The following is a 25,682-nucleotide window of genomic DNA, read 5'->3' on the forward strand; positions in this document are numbered from 1 at the left end:
GCTTTCTGACCTTGTCTTTCCCTGGCTTAAGAATGCTATGGCTGTGAAATGGGTAGGACATAGTGAGCCTCAGCTATGTGCCAGGTCAGGAGCCTCCCGTACATCACCTGATACAGTCCTTGCTACAACCCAGCAAGGTAAGTGTTATTAACTCTGAATTTGTTGTGAGCATTAAGTGGAAGTAGACGATGCTAGTGCATAAGCAGTGATCAGCAAATGTTGGAGTCCCTGCCTTTCGTTTTGTTCCAGTGGTGGAGGTGGGCAGGACCTGTAGCCCAGAAAAGTCTACACTGCTTAGGGAGAGAACTGGAACCAGAGCCAGCTGTCCCTTGTCATGCATGCTCCCTTATCCACTAGCCTGATGACCTGTCTTTAGGGGAAGCTGAGAAGGGTGAGTTCTGGCTCTCTGGAGGGACATGTGGGCTGCTGAAGGAGTTAAGATGTCTCTTACCAAACCCCCGCCCTCCCCATCCCTGCATCTGCCTTTGTGGCTTTAATGAGAAATCCAGACACTTCATAAGAGACTGTACAAATAACTTCTAGGGCGCCACTAACTCATTCAGCAGAAAGAGACCCAGGGCTGCCAATGTTTCAGGGAAGATAAGTGAGTGGAAAAAAGGTGGTTTTTATAGCGTCAGGCGGATAGAAGGATTTGCGTGGTTGAGTGTGAGCTCCGCCCCTGCAGCAGAGCTGAAAAAAACCAGGATCCGGGCTCCTCAGCCCCTCTTCACAATATTTGATTAGGAATTTGGGGCGGGACCCTGGTCTGGCACAGACACGCACACTCTCAGTAGACTCTCTCACTCCTCTCTCTCTTCCTCTCTCACACGTTCTCCAACCCAAGGAGGCCAGACAGAGGGACGTGGTCACTCTCTGAAAGGTTCAACTCGAGGTAAGTATAGTCGTTTTACTTCGGGTTTGTCCCTAGCAGTTCCTTAAAAGAAATAAATGAAAAGTGGTAGGGGATAGGGGAGATGGGGAGGCAGGGAGGGTTCATTCCTCCTTCTCCACACCTGGGCCATGACCCCAGGGATGCTGGAGAGTGGCAGAGAGGGTGTCTAAGGGAAGGGTTCCAGCCCTGTACCTTTCTCTTACAGTTCTTTTATGGGTGCTGAGGGGACCTCCAATTCTCAGGCATGAAAAAGTGAAGGACACTCTGTCTAGGGAAGCTTCTTCCCTGCTACTCATAAATCCCACCACGCTGGGAGTGTGGGCATTTTGAAGGGTATTCCAAGACCTGGATGTCCCTGCAATCTCTCTTATAGAGAGGTTTGGTACATAAATGCTATTATGGGAGAGGGGGAAAGTTTTGTGTAGAGTGTGTGTGTGTGTGTGTGTGTGTGTGTGTGTGTGTGTGTGTGTGTGTTGTGTGTTTGGAGTGGAAGGGAGAGAATAAAAAGAAGTGTTGCGAACTGGCCATGTCCAGGGAGCTGTGGATTGAGGTGGGGATACAATCCAGGTGAGGGGATGACCTCTGGCTTGACCTTCTCCACTGATAGGAGGGAGAGATCTTTCTCTAGAGTGGAAAAATGAAAGAATAGCAGTAGCTCCTGAGTAAACTTACCCCAACTGATAGAGTGGCAGTCCTGGAAACTTTCTACCTTACAGAAACTCTGAGTGCAGGAGGGCCTCTAGCATTATGGGAAACAATGTAAGAGTATGCAACCCTGAAGCAACATTGCTAAGAGATGGGGTGGGGTAAGGAGAGGCATAAGCTCCCCATCAAACCCTTTCAGTAGCCATGGCTCTCAGAAGTGGCAGCAGTGGGCAGGGTGCACAGCCCCTAGGAAGCTGAGTCTGAAGGGGAAGGTGGCTCTTGTCTGCCAAGGTGCCCAGTCTGAAAGAAGGAGAAATGGAGACAGAGGCTCACTGTGCCAGCCCTCCAGACAGCCACCTTGGTCCTGCAACAACCCAGGGCTGTGCACGGAAAAATGCTATGTTGGCAGCGGGCCGCTCCATTCGTCTTCTCTCCTGGCCAGAGTCAGGGACCAGCCAGCTTGCCCAGGCAGTGGGCAGTTGGGTCAGCTTCTCCAAAACACTGTGGCTCTTTGTCTGAGGCCTGAGGCTGCCTGTGGATGAGCCAGGGTGCCTGCTCCTCTGCAGCCTAGGAACTGATGGGATGAAGTGGGCCCAAGGAAATTGTTTTGAGGGGACAGAGAGGTCTGGGATGGATGGTGGTCAGGAAGTAACTCTGTTGAGTGTCACAGTTGGGGCCTTTCCCATCAGTTCCCTGGATCTGATGATGTGGGCTTTTGTACTCCTTTCTTTCTTCTGTTTACAGTTGCCAACACCAGTAGGCCCAACAGCAATATGAGGGCTGTAGGTGACTTTTCCAGGCCAAGAAAGGTTCTAAGGTTTCTCTGTCCAAGGGTGACACTCAGGAAGATGCCCACTACTCACAGGAGTATGTCATGCATTGGCTGTAGGTAACCAGGGTAGGGTACCCAGACCACCCCTAGTCTCTTACCTTCCATACCTTTAGTTTCCCTCTCAGATGACATCAGAACCACATTTCCTCTTCAGTCTGCCCTGTTCCTATTTCATTAGCATAACAGGCTCAAAAGCAACAGGTTACCAGCAATGTGGGGACCTAGGCACAGAGCCTGGTCATCTAAGTGTCATCGCTGGGAGCAGGTAGCTTGGGAAAGGAGAGGGGAATGTCAGGGTCCTACCTCAAGCCGCTTTCCCTTGAGCATACACAAGAGTTTCCAATCTCCAGTTCTTCTTTTGGTGTCCCTCATTCATTTCTCTTGGCTCCACATGGCTCTTGCATGATGCCCATGGTGGAGCATGAGGAGTGCTAACACCTTACTAGGCACCATGGAAGAGAGAAGCAGACTAACTCAGACTCCACACACTGAGTACCTGCTTTAGAAGACAAGTGCCACACCCAATGCCAGGGTCCCCAGTCTGGAAAGGATTTGTAACTGCTGTATGAAAACCCCGTCCCAGCCAAGTTGCATGTGTAACCACAAACTGCTAACCAGTGAGTTTCCTCACTCAGCAGACTGTTAAAGATGATGGCACTTTGGAGGGCAACTGAGCCTTGTGGTGGCTGCAGAGGGACCACACTCCTCCCCAAAACACTCAAGACCAAAAACTCCCAGCCTACCCAAGAGACCAAAAGATTTTCCAGATGTAGTTCAGCTCTTCCCCTTTGATGTGTCAAGTGGCTTCTGGAGATCTCCCATAGACATGGAAAGGGCTTTCTCCTTGGACTCTTAGAAAAATACTATTTCCCTGGAACATCCGAACTGGATTTGGGTTCTGATCTGAAGAGCATCCCTCTACCATCCTCACCACCACACCACAAACACAGGGATTGCTGTGGGCTTTTCAGCTTTCCCACAGGACTTTCAGGGTGCTAGAGGCTCCTAAGAATCTGCCCCTCCAAAAAAAAAAATGCAGCCCTTCCCATTCAAAGACATTCTGTCTGTGACTCTCTGACCAGGGGAAAATGCACTTAGCTCAGCCCAAATAGCCATGGTCTGGCTGGACCAAGTGTAGAACCAGACTGGGAGGAGGCACCGAAGAAATGAGAGCAAGGCTCCTGCTCTCAGATGTTTGACATGGAAGTCAGCTCTGCATAGCTCAAAGCCTAAGGCTTGCCTACTCTGCCTCACTGCCTCTGTGGAGTCTCACTCATGCTGGCTTGCTCTGTTCTCTCCCGCTTCTTGCAGAGACAAAATGCAGTGGACCTCCCTCCTGCTGCTGGCAGGGCTCTTCTCCCTCTCCCAGGCCCAGTATGATGATGATGACCCTCATTGGTGGTTCCACTACCTCCGCAGCCAGCAGTCCACCTACTACGATCCCTATGACCCTTACCCATATGAGACCTACGAGCCTTATCCCTACGGGGTGGACGAAGGGCCAGCCTACACCTATGGCTCTCCATCCTCTCCAAATCCCCGCGACTGCCCCCAGGAGTGTGACTGCCCACCCAACTTCCCCACGGCCATGTACTGTGACAATCGCAACCTCAAGTACCTGCCCTTCGTTCCCTCCCGCATGAAGTATGTGTACTTCCAGAACAACCAGATCACCTCCATCCAGGAAGGCGTCTTTGACAATGCCACAGGGCTGCTCTGGATTGCTCTCCACGGCAACCAGATCACCAGTGATAAGGTGGGCAAGAAGGTCTTCTCCAAGCTGAGGCACCTGGAGAGGCTGTACCTGGACCACAACAACCTGACCCGGATGCCCGGTCCCCTGCCTCGATCCCTGAGAGAGCTCCACCTCGACCACAACCAGATCTCACGGGTCCCCAACAATGCTCTGGAGGGGCTGGAGAACCTCACAGCCTTGTACCTCCAACACAATGAGATCCAGGAAGTGGGCAGTTCCATGAAGGGCCTCCGGTCGCTGATCTTGCTGGACCTGAGTTATAACCACCTTCGGAGGGTGCCTGATGGGCTGCCCTCAGCTCTTGAGCAGCTGTACATGGAGCACAACAATGTCTACACCGTCCCCGATAGCTACTTCCGGGGGGCGCCCAAGCTGCTGTATGTGCGGCTGTCCCACAACAGTCTAACCAACAATGGCCTGGCCTCCAACACCTTCAATTCCAGCAGCCTCCTTGAGCTAGACCTCTCCTACAATCAGCTGCAGAAGATCCCCCCAGTCAACACCAACCTGGAGAACCTCTACCTCCAAGGCAATAGGATCAATGGTGAGACCTTGGCAAAGGGAGGCGGGGACTGGCTGTCTATTTCACTTGAAAGACACTATTCTGAGTGCTAGTGGCAAAACAAAAGAAATAGAAATAGGGGAAGCAGACAGCACAAATGAAGCAACCTGACAACCAAGCCATACCCCTGTACAAAAGAGAATACACTTATACTAAATAGCAGAGCTAAGACAATTCAGTGGGGAGTGGGTTGGTACAGAAGATGATTTTCCAGGAGAGGTAAGTTTCATTCCAGGTCTTGAGAGATAAGTGGGCATGGGTTGGAGGTATGCAGGATGGAGCCATTCTGGGACAGAGGCTTGCCACAAAGGAGCCAGTCATTTTCACAGGTCACCTGTCAATGTAGGGGACAGCTGGGAAATGTCATGTGTCTGAGATGAAGAGGTCATGTGTCAGGGAGCAGTAAGAGATGAGTTTGGAGAAGTTTAGGAGGGAATAGTTCAAAGGGAGAGAGATTTAAGTTTAACTTCTAGTCTGCCTTGGGAGAATGGTGGGTTGAAGTCCTGTACTTACTCACCGTCCCAGAAGAGGATGAGCGCTCTTTTTCCACTTGAACTACTCTTGCATCTACAGCCTGGTCTTGTGTTTTGGTGTTTATTCTCAGAGCTGAATGCGGCACTTGTTCTGGTCAGTTCTTCCTGGAGTACAAGGACCCCCTGGTGGCAGGGCAGATATCCTTCCTAGGGTAACATGAGCCTGACTACCACCAAACCTAGGACACTGGGCTTCCTGTTTCATAAGCACTTCCCTGCAATGCCCAAAGGAAAAAAAAAAAAAAAAAGGCTGCCTCCCTGACTCTAAGAAATATTCATTTCAGATGGAATTATCCAGCTGATTTTCAGCTCCCTTTCGTCTTAGGATCTTGTATTCAGAACATGCTTACATTACCCCAGGGCCTCTGATGTCTTAATCCCAGCTGGAAGGTACTGGGCCAGCACTTAACCTCCCTTCCTGTCAGCAAAGTCCTCTTCCATCTGGAGAAGGGAGGACTCATTAACGACCACTGGCAAAGGGCTTTGAAGTGGAGCTTGCTGAGATAGAACAGCACCATCAAAGCACTGAGAAGGACTGAGTTGTCATCCTCTCCCTCTCATTTCTTTCTCCCCCTGTGCTCAGGGAACAGATCAGTCATTGAGCAAGATGTTAACAAGCTGGACAGCCCTCTGAGTGAGAGAGGCACTAGCCCCAGAGGGCAATTTGGGAGTTGACAGTCGGGTGGGCAAGGCAAAGAGGCATCTGTCTGGCATCTTCAGTTTGAAGTGCCTGACACCATCATGTACAGCCTAAACTCCTTTTTATTAAAATCTCTCTTTCTTTGGGGACTTCTTATTCCCAAGGTGGGGGTTGAGGGGTCCTCTAAGACATCTTTTTTTTTTTTTTGAGACAGAATCTCGCTCGGTCGCCCAGGCTGGAGTGCAGTGGCATGATCTCGGCTCACTGCAAGCTCCGCCTCCTGGGTTCACACCATTCTTCTGCCTCAGCCTCCTGAGTAGCTGGGACTACAGGTGCCCGCCACCACGCCCAGCTAACTTTTTATATTTTTAGTAGAGACGGGGTTTCACCGTGTTAGTCAGGATGTTCTCGATCTCCTGACCTCGTGATCCACCTGCCTCGACCTTCCAAAGTGCTGGGATTACAGGCGTGAGCCACCGCGCCCAGCCAAGACATCTTGAAGATGTTGCAAGCTGCAGATGTTTGACATTTCTGGGGCTGTCTATCATCACACCAGCAGTTACCACTACTTACCTGCCACACACTCTGAATCCAGGAGCAGTCACATCAGAAATGTCACACCGTATGCTGTGCTTCATCCAAGTTGACCCTGAAACTGTGACAGCAAAGAACAGCTGTCATGGGAAAGAATCTATTAGCACCTACCCATACAATCAGAGAAAGTTAGGATAGAAAAGGCTTCATCACAACCTCTTATCGTTGTTCTGCCTTCATGCAGAACCACATCTGCCACTCAAATGGGAGGTGGACAACCTCTTCCAGACGCCTGTCAGAAAATAAAATTAGTGCAGTTTCCTAAGGTCCCGCAAACAAATTCTCTGTTCAGTCAAACAACCCCCAAATTTTCGGTGTCTACTCCCAAATCAATTCTTATGCAATTTAAGTCCAAGCCCCATGACTAGGTATCACTTGGTCTCTCTCAGCCTTCTTTTTAGACAAAATAATGCTTTATTTTCCTTAAAGTGGTGAATTAATATATGTAAAGTGCTTTGTCTAGGGCCTGTCATAGAATTTAAAAACCAATGATAGCTATTATTATTAGCCTTTCTTCTCATTGCCACTTTAAAGTTGACAGGCAGTTTTTGTTGTTGTTTTGGGGAAAAAGAGACACAGAGAAGGTAAAGCCATCTCTCAAGGTCCCTCAGATGATGCAGATTAGAACCCTGACCTAAAGGACCTAGAGCCAGGCATCTCTGACTGAGAATGGTGAGGAATATCTCTCTGATGCAGACCACTAGCAGGAAAACAGCTCCCCAAGCTCAGCCCCCTCTCCTACAGCAAACGTGAGGGACATCTCCCTGCAAACCAGTCAGGGACTTGGGGATGGGGGGTGGTGAAGGTGGGATTGAAACAACCTTCTGAGAGAGGAGCTAAAAGAAGAACAGGAGCTCAGGGGTGCACAGGGGAATCAGACGTGGTCTTCTCACCACTTCCCTCTTCCATCAGTATCTCCCTCAGTTTTTCCAGCCTGGCAAGAACACAGCTCAGAATGTTATTCGGAAGCTTTGGGATCCAGTGGAGCAGGGCGGGTGCACCAGTAGGAATTTGGAAAGACTTATGTCAGTATTTAATTTGGGCTAGACAAATGTCCTCCAGTGCCTCCACGCAGAAGCCTGTCCTATTCATGGGCTTGGGGAAGACGGGGGGCGGGGGGGTGCTCACAGTACCCAGTGTGTGGCTAGAGTCCGTATACACTGTATGTCTAGCTCCCCACAAGTATGCCCCACATTTACCTATCCACAGCTGGGATGCGGAATTTTAGCAGACAGTCTGAGGGCTCCAGGCTGGGAAAGAATCTATCACAGAGCCTGCAGCTCCATCCTAAATAGGGCTGGAAATGATACTTAAGCTGAGCCACTTTGCTGCTTCTCCTCACCCCACTGCTCTGCTTGTACACAGATAACATAGACCCAGCCCCGGTCTAGGCTCTGCCCCCAACCTGCCCACTCAGAGGCCACTTAATCTAGTCCTTGGGACCAGAAAGCAAACATCCAAAAGCATTCCAGAAATTCTACCCCACCAGGAGTGTTTTCCAAAGACGGGTGTTTCCCAGTTTCCGCTACTTTTCTCAGTGTCTAATTTTCTTTGGGCCTAGATTTTCTGTGTTATGTCTGCAATACAAGTTAATTTGCTGCAACCTCACCTCATCTCATCATGGTCAGTGCTTAACAGAGACTGAAAACCATTGAAAATGCTAATTTAAAAACACTTTTTTCATCAGCCTCTTTAAGCTCTCCATACTGTCTTTCTTGGAACTGTCTTCTTCATACCTGTAACCTCCCCCAAGGGGAGCCCTCATGGTCACCCCTAAGAATAGAGTTAGAAAAGCACCCCCTGCCCCCGCCCCTCCTGCCTGGCCCCAGACTGACACCCCTCCTGACCACTGCTGCAAGCCGATGGATGCCTCTGGTACAACAGCAAGCCCCAGCTCTGGGTCTACCCAAGTATTACAGCTGCTAGGGATGTGTCCATGGACAATCCTACCCTCAAGACCCAGTGGGTAACTTCATTCAAATCCCCTTTGCAGAGAATGACAACAGGAGCAAGTTTCCTGAAAGCCTCATTCACCATGGTAAAGACAGCCCTACGAGGCGTCCTCAGCTTTCAGTGGTGACTTTTGCTGTCTCTCCTGGAGTTTTAGCTGAGTTCTTGGCTTTTCCTTTCAAGTTACTGACCCAGTAGACTGGAGACAGAGTGGTTGATTTGTCAAAGCGGACAACCAGAGGGAGAATAGGGTTTTAGCAACAGAAAGATTTATGCTAAAACCATCCAAGCGGAGCTATTGTCTCTATTAGAATTCTGCAGTTTAGGGGAAAATCTTAGGCGACTTCTTTTGAGGTTTAAAAAAGGGAGTAGATTGTAATCGTATTAAATGCAGGAGGCAGGGAAATTATTTATTTGACTTTTGAGGTCCCTAGCAGCCCCAGTGCTCTATGAGTCCCCAGCTTCTTTTAAACTCAGAGCCTTGCTCACTGCTCTGGCAGTATTTAGAGTGGAGACGTGCAACCCCCTCAAAGCCCTGGCACACAAAGACACTTGTCTCTCGGCCCAGGCTTTCTCTCTTTAATTTCCTGCCACTTTTTCTATCTGCAAAGTAGCAGGAGATATTTAAGATTTAAGTCCCTCCATTTCCCCAGTCTTCTTTCTCACAGCAGTTCAGCAAAGCCCTCCCTCTCCAAAAGCAATCAAGTACTTCAAGGTGTCTACCGTAGGTCTTTGGCTACCCTCTGCTTCCCACTGCTGCTCACAGCTGCCCTCCTGCCCCCCCCGCCCTGCTTAAAAAAAAAAAAAAAATGTCCCAGAGGGAAGGACACTTAAGAACGTTCCTGGGCCTGCAGAGTAAAGTTCAGGTTGGTGGTTAGGAGGTGAGCTGCAGACGCAGGCACAGTCCTCACTCTGTCCCTAGTTCTGCCCCTAGTGGCGCCAGTAAGTATGACTGTTTTCCAATCCTGGAAAACATCGGCCCTCCATCCCCAACTTCCACCCCTTTATCTAAGCTGCTTCACAGAGGCTAATCTCACTGTGGCTTCGGGTTCGTAATCTGGGCTTCTCTCCCCGACCCGTGCTCCTCTTGTCCCCACAGAGTTCTCCATCAGCAGCTTCTGCACCGTAGTGGACGTCGTGAACTTCTCCAAGCTGCAGGTGCTGCGCCTGGACGGGAACGAGATCAAGCGCAGCGCCATGCCTGCCGACGCGCCCCTCTGCCTGCGCCTTGCCAGCCTCATCGAGATCTGAGCAGCCCTGGCACCGGGTACTGGGCGGAGAGCCCCCGTGGCATTTGGCTTGATGGTTTGGTTTGGCTTTTGCTGGAAGGTCCAGGATGGACCATGTGACAGAAGTCCACGGGCTCCCTCTGTAGTCTTCTTTCCTGTAGGTGGGGTTGGAGGGGGGATCAGGGACAGGCAGCCTTCTGCTGAGGACATAGGCAGAAGTTCACTGTTTTCCAGGGACAGAAGTGGTGGTAGATGGAAGGATCCCTGGATGTTCCGACTCCATAAATCTCACGACTCTTAAGTTCTTCCCAGTGATCTGAGGTCATGGAACTTCAAAAGTGGCATGGGCAATAGTATATAACCGTACTTTTCTAACAATCCCTGGCTGTCTGTGAGCAGCGCTTGACAGCTCTCCCTCTGTGCTGGGCTGGTCGTGCAGTTACTCTGGGCTCCCATTTGTTGCTTCTCAAAATATACCTCTTGCCCAGCTGCCTCTTCTGAAATCCACTTCACCCACTCCACTTTCCTCCACAGATGCCTCTTCTGTGCCTTAAACAGAGTCAGGAGACCCCAAGGCATGTGAGCATCTGCCCAGCAACCTGTGGAGACAACCCACACAGTGTCTGAGGGTGAAAGGACACCAGGAGTCACTTCTATACCTCCCTAACCTCACCCCTGGAAAGCCACCAGATTGGAGGTCACCAGCATGATGATAATATTCATGACCTGATGTGGGAGGAGACAGCCAACCTCAGGCTTAGATCAATGTATAGGGCTATATTTTGGCAGCTGGGTAGCTCTTTGAAGGTGGATAAGACTTCAGAAGAGGAAAGGCCAGACTTTGCACTTCAGCATCTGCAATGGGGTAAACACACCTCAAATTGGCTGAGTTGAAAAAGCAGCCCCAGTAGTTCCATTCTTGCCCAGCACTTTCTGCATTCCAAACAGCACCCTACCTGGGTTTTTATCCACAAAGGTAGAGGCCACATGGTTTTTAAAGTATGAGAAACATAGTTTGTCCTCTCCTTTTATCCAAGCAGGAAGATTCTATATCCTGATGGTAGAGACAGACTCCAGGCAGCCCTGGACTTGCTAGCCCAAAGAAGGAGGATGTGGTTAATCTGTATTACCTGGTTTGTCCTAAGGCCATAGTTAAAAAGAACCAGCTCTGGCTGGGGTCCGTGAAGCTCAGGCCAGGCAGCCAAATCTTGCCTGTGCTGGGCATACAACCCTCTGCTTTCACATCTCTGAGCTATATCCTCATTAGTGAAGATGGCTTTTGCTTTATAGTTTGGCTGGAGAGCACTTAATTCTTCCCATTTCAAAAGGTAATGTTGCCTGGGGCTTAACCCACCTGCCCTTTTGGGCACAGTTGGGACAAAGCCATCTGGGCAGTCAGGGGCAAGGACTGCTGGAGGAGAGTTAGCCCAAGTCTGGGCTCTGCCCAGATGCCATCACATCCCTGATACTGTGTATGCTTTGAAGCACCTTCCCTGAGAAGGGAAGAGGGGATCTTTGGACTATGTTCTTGGCTCCAGACCTGGAATCCACAAAAGCCAAACCAGCTCATTTCAACAAAGGAGCTCTGATGTGAGGGGCAAGGCTGCCCCCTGCCCCAGGGCTCTTCAGAAAGCATCTGCATGTGAACACCATCATGCCTTTATTAAGGATCCTTATTACAGGAAAAGCATGAGTGGTGGCTAACCTGACCAATAAAGTTATTTTATGATTGCATCTGCAAGAGTGGAGTCATTTAAAGCAGACTGCAGGAGGGTTACTTTAGGAGGACCTGGTGAGGTCGCAGGTCACACAGGCCTTGGACTGATGAGCCCTCTTTCTCATCTATTCTGTTCAGGCAGATGAAGCTAAGAGGAAAAAAAATGGAAAAAAAAAAAAAAACTCACTTGTATAAAAGCTCTAGTTAGCAAACTGTGTTCTGGAAGTTCTTCTTTAAGTCTAACTTCAATCCTCTCTACACATTCCCTTCCATATGGTCCCCAAGAGATATAGAGTAACTGGGGTTTTTTTCAACCCTTTCCACCATCCTCTCTTTCCAAGCCGGTAATTCGGGATCTGGCTAGTCTTGGGTATTGTTGTCTTAACTGCTTCTGCCCTCTAGTGGCAACTGTGCAGATCTGAGGGCAGCCAAGCGTGCCAAAGCCCATTGGCCCTGGAAGAGGAAAACAAACCTTTACCCCCCATTTGTTTTCTCATTCATGCTCTGTTCACATCTTGAAGCCTTTAAGTGCCAGATGTTGTGATAGGTGCTTAGCAAATGTCGCATAAGTTAGGAGGGCAGACTAGGCTTGTGCCTTCGGAACAATCCACTATTTTCTGATAGGGAAATAACAACTGATAGTTATTGGGCACTAAATTCTGTACCAAGCATATTGCAAATGTTACAACTCCATCTTAAGCCAAAGTAAACTAACTTGACTATAATTCTCTGACGTGAGAGTTAGGCAGGAATGCTAGTGTGTGAAACTACCAGAAAGAAATCATAGCTCTAACCACAGTCCTCTCTTCAAGGACAGCAGATGAGGCCCCTCTGCCTTGGATCTCCAGTACAGGAAGATGCCATGTGGAGGAGACAGAGATGTGGCACATAGGACAGGAATTATCTAACTATAAGGAGGAATCCTCTGCCTCTCCGTTTTTGCTTCTTTGCAGCTCCCATAGGCATCCCAACCAAGACAGAGCAGGGGGAGGAATGGGAGCCAGCCCTGCTGCAAGGCTTCCCTTGTTTCAAAACCCAGTGCTTTGCAAGAAACAGAGTAGCAAGAATAGACTGTCCCTCAGGCTCAGTTGACTTTTTCTTTAAGCTGCCATTTGATCGGTCTTATTATGTGCTAAGGGCTTTACTTTTTTAGTATTCTTCACCATTCTCTACCACGGAGATTATTACTTTCACTATTTTACAGAGAAGGAAACTGGAAACAAAGATGCAGAGGTCACCCAGGAAGGATGCATCAAGGCCAGGATCTGACCCCGGCCGTCTGTCTCCCCAGCCTGTCAGTTTTGCAATATTATTTACACTGTGCTGTCCTGAGGATCCTTGTATTGTTGGATTATTAGGTGTATGCGGGAGGCTTGTGGGTCACTGGCTGTCATAAATGGAGAAAGATCATCTTACTTTTTTTGGAGATGGACCCAAATCCATTCTGCTAGCATTCACAGTTCCTTCATGAATTTCCAATTCAAAATTCACTTTTCATCAGTAAATGTTTAGTGAGTGCCACTGAGCAGGAACTGGGGATACTGCAGAGCACAAAAGCAAACAGCACCTGCCCTTGGGGGCTTGTAGTCTAGTGCAGTGACAGCCCTTGAACAACAGCAACAAAAATCACACTGCGGATCATGTAGTTACAGACTGAGAAAGAGCTGTGACGATGAGCACAGGTCTACACGAGGATTATCAAGGAGCCTGGCCTAGATACTCTGAGATACAGAGGGAGAGCATAGTAATCCAGACGAAGAGATGGAAGGGCAGGTCCTGGCAAAGATAGCAGCATGCATACACACCCTAATGCACAAGGAAGCTTCTGAGGCTCTAGATAGCGAAAATGGCTGCAGCACAGAGAGAAAGGGAAAGAGTTTCAATTGATCACGCTGAAGCAGTAGGCAGGGGTCAAAGGCAGTAAGTAGCCTTTGTTCTCTTATTTCAGACCCAAGTACAAAGAAACTTAATTACTACCGTCCCAAACCCCATGTCCCAGGGCCTGCCCTACATGCAGGCTCACAGTTCTGCCTTCTAGCCACTAGTGGGCAGCATCTCACCTCGCACCACCAGCCTTTTCTGAAACCTTTAAATCGCAGCCCACTTTTTCCCAACTTCCTTTTGTTTTTGTTTTGAGAAGGAATCTCGCTCTGTCACCCAGGCTGGAGTGTAGTGCCACAATCTCGGCTCACTGCAACCTCCGCCTCCCGGGTTCAGGTGATTCTCCTGCCTCAGCCTCCTGAGTAGCTGGGATTACAGGCGCACGCCACCAAGCCCTGCTAATTGTTATATTTTTAGTACAGACAGTGTTTCACCACGTTAGTCAGGCTGGTCTCGAACTCCTGACCTCGTAATCCGCCCTCCTCGACCTCCTAAAGTGCTGGAATTACAGGCGTGATCCACCACTCCCGGCCTTTTTTTTTTTTGAAACAGGGTCTCACTCTCACCCAGGCTGGAGTGCAGTGGAGTGATCTCAGGTCACTGCAACCTCCACCTCCTGGGTTCAAACAACCCTCCTGCCTCAGCCTCCCAAGTAGCTGGGACTGCAGGCATGTACCACCATACCTAACTTTTGACCTTTTTGTAGAGATGGGGTTTCATCATGTTGCCCAAGCTGGTCTCCAACTCCTGGACGTAAGCGATCTGCCCGCCTAGGCCACATGCCTATGCTTACAAAGCCTTTGTAAAGGATTACAAAGGAAACCAATTCCATTGAAGTACAGTTACCAAAATATAAAACATATACATTTTTGATATAATAATATATGTTTCTTTATTAATTCGATAAATAACAAGATTTAGCAACGGGTCTAATTAATTATAGTCATTTCAAAGTATTGATGCATGTAAATGGCATATCAAACTATTTTAACAACTGTAATGTGATATAAAACTATCTTGGCCAGACGCGGTGGCTGGCCGGGCACGGTGGCTCATGCCTGTAATCCCAGCACTTTGGGAGGGCGAAGTGGGTGGATCATGAGGTCAGGAAATCGAGAACATCCTGGCTAACACGGTGAAACCCCGTCTCTACTAAAAAATGCAAAAAATTACCTGGGCGTGGTGGTGGGTGCCTGTAGGCCCAGCTACTCTGGAGGCTGAGGCAGGAGAACAGTGTGAACCCGGGAGGCAGAGCTTGCAGTGAGTGGACTGCACTCCAGCCTGGGCAACAGAGCAAGACTCCATCTCAAAAAAAAAAAAATCTATGGGCCGGGTGCTCTGGCTCACACCTGTAATTCCAACACTTTGTGAGGCTCAGGCGGATGGATCACTTGGGGTCAGGAGTTCAAGACCAGCCTGGCCAACATGGTAAAACCCTGTCTCCACTAAAAATACAAAGATTAGCTGGGCATGGTGGTGCATGCTTGTAGTCCCAGCTACTCAGGAGGCTGAGGCAGGAGAATTGCTTGAACCTAGGAGGCGGAGGCTGCAGTGAGCCAAGATAGAGCCACTGTACTCCAGCCTGGGCAACAGCGAGACTGCATCTCAAAAAATAAAAAATAAATAAAAATATCTGTGATTTCAGCTGGTGACAAAGCCTCAGGTACTGCTAATAATGCTATGGTTTGTTACCTTCATAATTGAAAGGAATGCTGCATTTCTGTTAGATGTATGAAAAACGAAGATAGGATTTCTCATTTCTCTCTAAGTCAAGCCAAGGAAAGACAGGCAGAAACATGGATTGTAGAAGGAAGGCAAGAAAAATAGGCAAATCATCGTCTTTTCTCTCTATGAACATAGCTCAATCACTCAACAAATTTTTACTGAATGCAAACCTTGAGCTAGATAATGTGTCGGTAGTTGCTGCATATAGTATGTGAAAGTTGAATGTAAAGTTCTCAAGGTCCTTGCCATGGCATTTGATAGAAATAATAATAACTAACATTCGTTTTGCCTTAACAACTTAAAAGACACCTAGTTCATCCAAGAACCCATGAGGTAGTTTGCTATAAGTGCCAATTAAGGCATAGGGACAAAATGTTCATTTTTTTTCCTAAGGGTGGGGAATGATGAGGGGCGGGGTAGCCAGGAATGCTGCAGAAGAGCCCCAGGCTCCCTCTCACTGGGGGCCTGCAATGTACTTCTTTGTTAGCTTTGTTTGCTAGCTCAGCCATTTATTCTACTAAGCACTCAGATGCAGGGTCCACAGTTGACGTATATCATCAGGAGACTCAGTATCCTGTGTAGACCTCAAACTCTCCCAGAAATTCTTCTGCCTCAGACAGATGGGAGCTAGTAGACATGATTCCTGTCGCCAGCTGAGCCTCTGGGTACCTAGGCTATCAAGTTGTGCCCAGACGGAGCAAACACATTGCTCAATCTTGTGGCAGCCCAAGTTTCCACAGTAGGAAACTTTTCGGGAAACTAGGCCATGCTCATATGTGCTGCATGAAATGGCACAATAAACTGGACCTAATCCTTTCCTGGACCGTGTGGTCCAGGGAGCAGAAGAAGGGGGAAATGAGTCCAGAAAGACTGGAATGGACAAAAGGACCAAGCAGACCGTGCCCAGCCATGCTGGGCCCCAAAAGAAACTGCAAACACTAAAGATAAATGAGATGTTTCCATCTATGTGTCCAGATTGTGAGCTACACGTAGGGGAGAAAGAACAAAATTACATTTGACCCAGTTTAAGAAATAAAAACAGGAAATGGGTCAGAGTTCCAAGAGGCAATAAGAAGACCTACCTACATAAGCAAGAGCGTTGGAAATCAGAGGGGTCAGCCTTGAACTTCCTTACAACCCACCAGAAATAGAGAATCGGCAGCTTTGTCCTTGTATTCTACCCCAATAATCCCCACATTTTCTCCACAAGTGTTCATCAGAGCCATGAGTCTTGGCAAAATAGGACTCCGGAGGCAGGCAGGGACAATAACAGAAGCATGCCATCGGTGCCAGGCTTAGCTGGCAGTCCCAGAGGTAGATCTGAGTCAGATACCAAGACCAACAATGGCAGTTTGCACAAGAAGGTGTGGGGAAAGCTATTCCAAGGAAGGAGCCAGAAAACTCAAGTCCCAAAGTAGAAACAGATATATACAATCAAGGTATACACACGGTCAAGGTGTCAGGGGCATAAGCTGTTCCAAGCCCTGTAGCAAGGGTAAGCCAGGAGCAGAGGGGATGCCCTTACGGCAGCAGGGGAGTGGACCCAGAACAGCCCTGAGGGCTTTGGCCCAGAGCAAATATCAGGTGGTGTTTCCCGGCCCGTCCTCCCCAAGGGGACTCTCAGCCTATAGGCACCTTAAAATTATGAAAAGCATCTCTCATTGGCCTCATTTACCATGTTTTCTGAGCCAAAAATTATGACACATTTTAATAAATACCTATGTTTTCATAGGACCGTAAAACAGACTTTTTTCCTTTTTTTTTTTGAGACGGAGTCTCGCTGTCGCTCCGCCCTCCCGGGGTCATGCCATTCTCCTTCCTCAGCCTCCTGAGTAGCTGGGACTACAGGCACCCACCACTGCGCCCAGCTAATTTTTCGTTTTCGTATTTTTAGTAGGGATGGGGTTTCACCGTGTTAGCCAGGATGGTCTCGATCTCCTGACCTCATGACCCGCTCACCTCAGCCTCCCAAAGTGCTGGGATTACAGGCGTGAGCCACCGCTCCCGGCCAAAACAGAATATTTTTAAACATTCATGTCCTAGAAGTCCAAGACATAATCATCAAGGACCATTTGGGGCCAGACCACCAGCTAGAGGCTGGGTTGTGTCAGTCCCAGTTCTTAGTTTGCAAACAACAGAAACTAAAGTTAGCTGATATAAACCGAACGAGAGTTCATTCGTTTGTTCGTTTAAAGGGGGATGGCATATCGGGTAGTTCTGGGAGGGCTCCAGACCAACCTTGAGGGCATGCAACCAGAAACAACACCCAAGGACCCAAGTTCATGTCCGTAAAGACCCCCCACCCTGCCCCGGCACAGACTCAGGAGCTCCATTTATGAGAACCGCTGCTGTTCCTGCCTATGGAATCTGCAGACCACTGCCATCACTGCCCTCCCCTCACCAGAGTGGGTTCCACAGGGACTTTGCTTTATCATGTCATTAACTTTCAATTCCAAGTCAAACTGGCAGAACCAAGTCAGGTGCTAGTGCCCTACCAGCAAGTGAGACTGGGAGGTGAGTATCTGGCAATCTCATATTTAATAATAGGAGTCAGGCTCTGTCTCACATAGTGGGGAATTTCTCAAAATAAATAAAGGGCTCAGATGCTGAACAGCCAAAAAATAGAAGATTTTCCTTTCAAGAAATCTGTGGAAGGGGTTTGTGAGGTGTATTCATCTTTTTTTTTCCCCCTTGATACAGGGTCTTGCTCTGTTACCCAGTCCGGAGTGCAGTGGTGCAATCGTGGCTCACTGCAGCTTTGACTTCCAGACTCAAGCAATCCTTCCACCTCAGCCTCCCAAGTAGCTAGGACCACGAGTGCCCGCCACCATACCCAGCTAATTTAGTTTTTAATTTTTGTAGAGACAGGGTCTTGCTATGTTGCCCGGGCTGGTCTTAAGCTCTTGAGCTCAAGCCATCTTCCTGCCTCAGCCCTTCAAAGTGCTGGGATTACAGATGTGAACCACCATGCCTGGCCTTGCATTCATCCATATACCAGCCGCCAAGACAGCTCTGTGGAAATGGATAAGAGAAACACCAACAGGGGTATAGAATGTCCTTATATAAATTAGGACTGCCACATACAAACACCTCCTTCTTAATCCAGAAACATTACATCCTGGTGAAAGCTAACACTGCTTTGAATCTGGTTTCAGATCCACAGAACCCATTTCCATTTGTTCCCTAGGGCTGCCGTAACTAAGTACCCACTGAGTAGCTTAAACCAATTTTTAAGATGTATTTACTTTCTCATAGTTCCAGAGGCCAGAAGTCCCAAGTCAAGGGTTGGAAGAGTCATGCTTCTTCCAAAGGCTCTAGGAATCCTTCCTTGCCTCATTCAGCTTCCGGTGGCTCCTGGTGTGCCTTGGCTTGTGCTAGTATAACTCCAGTCTTCACCTGCCTGCGTCTTCACATGGCCATCTTCTCCCTGTCTCTGTGTCTTCTGCTTCTTATAAAGACACCAGTCACAGCCAGATGCGGTGGCTCACACCTGTAATCCCAGCACTTTGAGAGGCCCAGCCGGGCGGATCACCTGAGGTCAGGAGTTCGAGACCAGCCTGGCCAACATAGTGAAACCCTGTCTCTACTAAAAATACAAAATTAGCCAGCTGTCGTGGCAGGTGCCTGTAATCCCAGCTACTCGGGAGGCTGAGGCAGGAGAATTGCTTGAACCCAGGAGGTGGAGGCTGCAGTAAGCTGAGATTGTGCCATTGTATTCCAGCCTGGGCAACAAAAGTGAAACTCTGTCTCAAACAAACAAAAAAAAAAGATACCAGTCATCAGATTTCAGGCCCACCCTAATTCATTAGGACCTCATCTTTTAAATTATTTTTATTTTTAATTATTATGGGCACGTAATATTTGTACATATTTATCTTACGATCTCATCTTGACCCTTAATTAATTATAACTGCAAAGACCTTGTTTCCAAATAAGTCATATTGTAAGGTTCCGGGTGGACATGGATCCCGGGGGGGACACTATGCAACACACTGGACCATCTAATAGGGACTTCCGTAAGGCAGACAGAAGAGCTTCATCTAGGATGTCAGAGAGATGTTTCCAGGGCCTTGGGAGTGGAATACCAGCCAAGCACTAAGGCCCAGGCACCTGAGACCCAGGCCCTGGTGTATGATACCCTGACAACAGCAAAAACAGCCCAAGGAAGGCATCGTCTATTCACCAAACTAAACAACAGAGAAAAAGAAAAGGGGACATCCTTCTGGGTTGGTGTATACAGATGACAACTCACATTTATCCTTTCCTTTTCTTTTCTTTTCTTTTTCTTTCTTTTCTTTTCTAATAGAGATGGGGTCTTGCCATGCTGAACAGGCTGGTCTTGAACTCCTGGCCTCAAGCCATCCTCCCATCTTGACCTCCCAAGGTGCTGGGATTACAGGTGTGAGCCACTGTGCCCAGCTCACATGTATTCTTGAGTCTGTATCTTTCCTTACTTTGTTAATTATGAAACTTTTAAAAACCTACAATGGGCCGGGTGCAGTGGCTCATGCTATAATCCCAGCACTGTGGGAGGCCGAGGGGGGCGGATCATGAGGTCAGGAGTTTGAGACCAGCCTGTCCAATATGACGAAACCCCGTCTCTGCTAAAAAATACAAAAATTAGCCAGGTGTGGTGGAGCGTGCCTGTAGTCCCAGCTACTCAGGTGGCTAAGGCAGGAGAATCGCTTGAACCCCGGAGGCAGAGGTTGCAGTGAGCCAAGAACTCACCACTGCACTCCAGCCTGGGTGACAGAGTGAGACTCTGTCTCAAAAAAAAAAATTAATTAAAAACCTACAATGAAGCACAGAAAGCAATATAACAAAAACCAATGTATTTACCATCTATTTGTTTACCAGAGTTAACAAATGCTAACATTCTGTCATATTTGCTTTAGGTAAATTTTTAAGAAAAAAAAGAACATTGGAACTATATTTTAAGTCTCCTTTTACCTCTTCCCATTCATCTCCCTTCCCCTGCAGAGGTAAACGCTCTTCTGAGATTGGTGTATTTTTATACTTTTATTACATATTTATGTAGCCACAGAGAGTTGTTTGTTTCTTTAGATTCTACACGTGGCATCATACATTATGTATCACTCTGGTTTCTTCCCCGAACATTGTGTGTCTTAAGATTTACCCATATTGATTCTCATAGTTCCAGTTCATTCATTCTAGCTCCTGTAAATTGACTTCTCTCTTCTCCTTTTGAAGGACATTTAGATAGTTTTCCAATATTTTATTGTTAAAAACATAATGCAGTGAACATCCTTTCACTTCTCTTTGGGCTTGCATTTGAGAGCGATTCTAGGATATATACCACGGCTTCTCAACAGTAGTAGTTTTTGGCATGTGGTGCTGAATAATTCTTTGCTGGCAGAGTGGGGAGCTGCTTGTGCATTGTAGGATGTTTAGCAGCATCCCTGGACTCTATCCACTGGATGCCAGTAGCACCCACCCTCTGCCTACACCCCAGTGGGAACAATCAGAAATGTCTTCAGAGTTGCCAAATGTTCTCTGGAAGGCAAAATCACCACAGTTAAGAACCACTGGCATATATGCCAAGAGGGAACTGCTGAGTCATGAAGTATGACCAATTTACCTTTACTCGATACTGTCAAACTGCTCTCCAAAGTGGTTGTACAAATGTTCACTCACACCATCGGTATACCAGGGCCCCGTGTCCCTACATCCTCCCAATGCCAAGTATTGCTTCAGACTTCAGAAATTGTGTCACACTGATAAGTGGGACTTGGTATTGCTTTTAATTTTAATTGGCATGTCGCATCTTTTGTTTTCAAAGATGGTAGCAATTACACTGATCTATTCCTTCCAGAAGCTATACTGAACCTTTGTTGGCAATCCTCAAAAAAAGGAAAGGAGCTGGCCGGGCACGGTGGCTCATGCCTGTAATCCCAGCACTTTGGGAGGCCAAGGCAGGTGGATTACAAGGTCAGGAGATCAAGACCATCCTGGCCAACATGGTGAAACCCTGTCTCCATTAAAATACAAAAAATTAGCAGGGCGTGGTGGCACGTGCCTGTAGTCCCAGCTACTCGAGAGGCTGAGGCAGGGGAATCACTTGAACCTGGGAGGCAGAGGTTGCAGTAAGCCAAGATCATACTGCTGCACTCCAGCCTGGCGACAGAGAGAGACTCCATCTCAAAAAAAAAAAAAAAGGAAAGGAGCAGAGTCTGCTGGCCCAGCACTGGGAATCCAGAGCTGGGAGCTGGGAGCTGAGAGCTGCCCGCTGAGCATGCAGCAACAGAACTGGTCCTCTTGCCAACCCAGTCTAACACCCTCCACCAAGGAGGTGTGCTATGCTGTAGGAAATGATGAGCTCCTTGAACTTTTTTTTTTTTTTGAGACAAAATCTCACTCTGTTGCCCAGGCTGGAGTGCAGTGGCACAATCACAGCTCAGTGCAGCTCAGCTAATTTTAAAATCTTTTTGTACAGACAAGTTTTCCCTATATTGCCCAAGCTTGTCTCAAACTCCTAGGTCTCAAGCAATCTTCTCACTTCAGCCTCCTAAAGTTCTGGGATTACAGGCGTGTGCCACTGCACCTGGCTACCTTGCATCTTTTCTTGGCTACCTGGCCTAAGGAGCAAATGCAGAGATTAGAGGGCTACACTAGCACTCTTCTTCCTCTTGTAGAAGGGGGAAGGGAGATGGCCCTTTTATCCCAGGGTGGGAGAGGCAGGGACAACAGCACCCCCAATGTCCCATCCAGGGTCCACTCCAGAGTAACAGCTGCAGCTACAATGGCTGTATTGGCATTGTATTATGAACAGTGGCAGTGGCAGGTGCAAGCGGGAAAGCATCAGGAATAGGTACGGTACTGTGTGACTGCAGGTGAAGGGCAGCATCGAGGGTGAGGAGGAGTGAAGGCCACAGTGAATGCACTATCATCCCAAGCCCAGGACTCAAGGCGTCAGGCCATGGCTCATGAACACTGAAGGCAGCAGCAAGGATGGTTTGTAACACTGCCAAGGACAGAAAGGGAGAGGTAAGGGGCCAGCACTTGTGCTGGTTGGGGTGAGGCACATCCGTTGATCGGCTCCACTGTCACATCACCAGATGATCCTTTCATTGCAGGACAGAACTGGATAGGTTGAGGAGCCATTGTTATAAACCACAGTAGCCACACATCAATGTTTCATGTGTTAGTTGAGCAACCTAATTAGATTGTAAATTCTTTAAAGGTAGGGATCATATCATATGATTCCTGCTAATACTCCCCAACAGTTAACACAGAGCTGCATTCATAAGTTTGTAATGACACTTGTGGAATCATATTCTTTGGGGCCCAATGAAAAGAGTGGCATGAAATGGATTTAATAGCCCATTACACACCCACCCCTACCACACACACACCTTTTTTTTTTTTTTTTTTTTTGAGATGGAGTCTCGCTCTGTCACCCAGGCTGGAGCACAAAGGTGCAATATCTGCTCACTGCAAGATCCGCCTCCTGGGTTCACGCCATTCTCCTGCCTCAGCCTCCCGAGTAGCTGGGACTACAGGTGCATGCCGCCACGCCCGGCCAACTTTTTGTATTTTTAGTAGAAACGGGGTTTCACCGTGTTAGCCAGGATGGTCTCGATCTCCTGACCTCGTGATCCGCCCGCCTCGGCCCCCAAAGTGCTGGGATTACAGGCGTGAGCCACCGTGCCCCGCGCCACATTTTTTTTTTTTTTTACCCAGAAAATATAAAGTGCTTTCACTTCTACGACATTTCTTTCTCTGACACATCTATGCAGTAAGGAGACAGGTATGATACACCCTACTTTACAGACAGGGTAACTGGGACCTAGCACGTTTAATTGACTTGTCTCCCTAAAGGCACAGACTCAAGACTGAACCCCAGTCTTACTGGCTCCCCATTGAACTGTATCCCATCTTTGTGTGTTCCTTACCCTCCTCCCTGACCCCGCCGTCAGGCATCACTGAAATGCCCCAGACGCATCACTGCTTTTGTTCTTAGCAATGTGAAACATCAACCAAGCCCAGCAGGTGATAGAACTGGACAGCCGCCAGGGGTCTGTGAGCACTGAACAGCCAGTCTCCATGTTCACTGAAGATAATGTATATATCAGCATGTGGTATGTTTGGGGCAGGCGAGAGAATGCAGAAGGGGTGAATCTCCAGGTGACAAGAAAAGACTTCAGGAAAGGGATTTGGGGAAAACATACAAGCCCATCTAAGTGTTAATGTGCATATATGGAGGGAACATTTATGGAATGCTCTACCTAACAAAACGAGAAAGTTAAATCCTGTTTAAAAGGGAGTTGTAAGTCCTTGCGTGCTGCTGTTCTAAAAATTTTTGAGAGGTGGAAATTTGAAGAAAAGACCTTGAAGAAAAGAGAAAGCTAGTCTTGCCAAGAGATTTCTCCCTTAGTAAAAATCTAGGAGCTAAAAGCAGGACCCATCCCAGGGCCTTGAAACCATACCAAGTTTTATTCTGAGTCTTAAATTACTTTACTCATAGGACTTTAAATGTCCTTAGGATCTAGTGCTATCCCCAGCACCTAAACCAAGAATTGTGAGCTGAGGTAAAATTTGAGAAAGAAATGCTCATTCCTTTGTTGTCAATACCTAAAATAATATCATCATTTATTAGGCAATTATGTGCCAGGCATTTTGTCACAATAATGCTAGGAGATAGTGCCATTATTATCATTAGTATTTTTCGTAGGAGAAAATCGAGGCTCAGAGAGGTTAAGTAACTGCTCAAAGTAACACAGCCAGAAAGTGGCAGAGGCTAGAGTCGAATCGTGGTCACCTGTCTCTTGAGTCTAAATCTCGATGCTACTGTGCCGAATTCTTTGAGTTTGTAGGTGTGTGTGTGCTTCGGTGTCCTGGGACGGGGGAACAACGTCACTCGAGATACGTTAAACGAAGTTTACAATGTACGTGCTGGGGAACTGAATGCTGTCTTTGAGGCTGAGGCTGGCGCCCGTGGCCACAGTACAATGGAGGGGGTGGTTAATCTGGTTTTAGAGGATGGGCGACTGGCGATGGCAGACAGAGCTCAAGTAACTGCGCAGGCGCAAGCACGCAGAGGCACGAGAAGAAAAGGAAGAGGGTCTGAGCCCGAACTTGGGGAAATCAATGCCCAAAGCCTGAGGGACTCTGGAGGGAGGACGGGAAAGGTTCACCCCGGAACCTCCAGTTAGTTGCTCAAGAAGCGCCGGGCGGGGCCCTGCAGTCTCTCAAGCTGCGAGGAGGACCTGAGAAGCGGCGACGCCTTCGAGGTTTTAGGGACCTGAGCTCCGGCGGCAGGTGGCGAGAAGGCCCAAGCTCAGCGGCTGCCCCGCCTCGCCCCTTCCCCGCCTCCCCCTTCTCTGAAAGGCCCCATTCTCCACATCCGCCGGGGGAGCAACCGCGTTGGGAAGCCACCTACCTTTTTTCTTTTTTTCTTAATAGTTCTCGGCCAAACGCCGCGGCGTCAGGGAGGGCTTGGATTGGCCCGCTCCGCCCCCGAGCCAGCCAATCAGCGGCTTGTTGCCAAGGTGGGGCTTCCCCAGAGCGGGCGGAGGCTGCGGCGCGGCTGCTGTTTCCCAGCAAAGAAAGCCGACTTGTGAGGGCGTCTGGTGGCGCTTTCAGGTCCCAGTCAGCTGCTCGTGGGGATTGAGGGACGTGGGTGGGTGGCTGGGGGGTGAGCGGCCGAGGGCCCATGTCCGGGAGGGAGGGAGCCAGTCACCTGCCTGCCTACGCATGCCCAGCCGGCGCTGTCTCTCTCCTCCCCGAAGCTTCCTTGCTGGACAGGTCTGACTCCAGGCAGCCCGTGTGGGATCGCCTTGGCCGCAACGGTCCCAGGTGGAAAGGCATCGCCGTTGTCCCCTTACCGTCACCACCAAGCATATTGAGGAAGAGGGACTTGCAAACGTGAGAAGGTGCAAAAATCACCCACCTAACTTCTGAGGCAGACCAGACCATGAACTGAAGACAGTGCTGTCTTGCAGTGTGTGCCCCAAAAGGGACCAGCTGAGGTTGCAGGCCCGGAGGGGCTAATGAGAGAATGAAAAGGGCCCCGGGAAGCAGGAGACGTAAATTGCACACCTTCTCCCCATGTAACAGTAATGCCCAAACCGCCACAAAGCAAGGGTCTGGACCACAGGGTCTCACTTTTCCAACCATAGCCCAGTTACACAAGGGAGAAAGGGCGGAGGCAAATCCACCCCTCACACATTTTCCTTTGGCCTCATGCTCAATTCCCCAGTCCTGTTTCTCTCAGTTTCTATTGTGTAACCTAGATAAATGCCTCCTGTTCTAGTAATGGCCATAATAATATTTAATCACATTTATTGTGTACTTTCTAAGAGCTGGGTACCCTTCTGAGCACCCCACAAAAATCAATCCTCCCAACAATACCGACTAGGAACTACTTTTATACTATTTAAGGATGAAAAAACAGGCAGTGAGAAGTTTGGTAACTTGCCTGTTGTCACAGAGCTAGCTGTACCTAAGCAGTCTGTTTCCACCCGGGAAACCCATCTGACTTTGCTCTAGAAGATGTGGACTTTCCTGCTATATTGCCAAAGGAAAAGGCTAGAATTGTTGCCTTTTGAAACACCGCATGCCCCCCAAGAGCAGGAGTTTCAGTTAAGGTCCTTAGGACTCCCAAGACTTCTCCAGACTCCCAAGAGATTCCCCGTGTGGCTTCACCATATAAAATGAAAACAGATAAAATGCTGAATTTTATAGGTGAATTTCACCACTAGGCAAA

At 48.5% G+C, this 25,682-nt stretch overlaps 1 protein-coding gene across 1 annotated transcript; it reads left to right on the plus strand.

Annotated features, from left to right (window-relative positions):
- Positions 1 to 802: 802 nt before the first annotated feature.
- FMOD (fibromodulin) lies at positions 803 to 11,367 on the plus strand. Its single transcript, XM_032136791.2, has 3 exons — positions 803 to 892; positions 3,681 to 4,669; positions 9,504 to 11,367. Exons 2-3 carry the CDS (start codon positions 3,688 to 3,690, stop codon positions 9,653 to 9,655), a joined length of 1,134 nt encoding a protein of 377 aa, XP_031992682.1. The 5' UTR covers positions 803 to 892; positions 3,681 to 3,687; the 3' UTR covers positions 9,656 to 11,367.
- Positions 11,368 to 25,682: the final 14,315 nt, after the last annotated feature.

The sequence above is a fragment of the Hylobates moloch genome, unplaced genomic scaffold (assembly GCF_009828535.3).
Source record: "Hylobates moloch isolate HMO894 unplaced genomic scaffold, HMol_V3 SCAFFOLD_18, whole genome shotgun sequence".
In the NCBI taxonomy this organism is placed as follows: Eukaryota; Metazoa; Chordata; class Mammalia; order Primates; family Hylobatidae; genus Hylobates; species Hylobates moloch.

What these genes read in the sequence shown, in the direction of transcription:
- FMOD (XM_032136791.2), top strand. Translation starts at nt 3,688, where the DNA reads ATGCAGTGGACCTCCCTCCTGCTGCTGGCAGGGCTCTTCTCCCTCTCC. An exon ending in CCAAGGCAATAGGATCAATG is followed by an intron (nt 4,670 to 9,503) that starts GTGAGACCTTGG and finishes TTGTCCCCACAG; the next exon opens with AGTTCTCCATCAGCAGCTTC.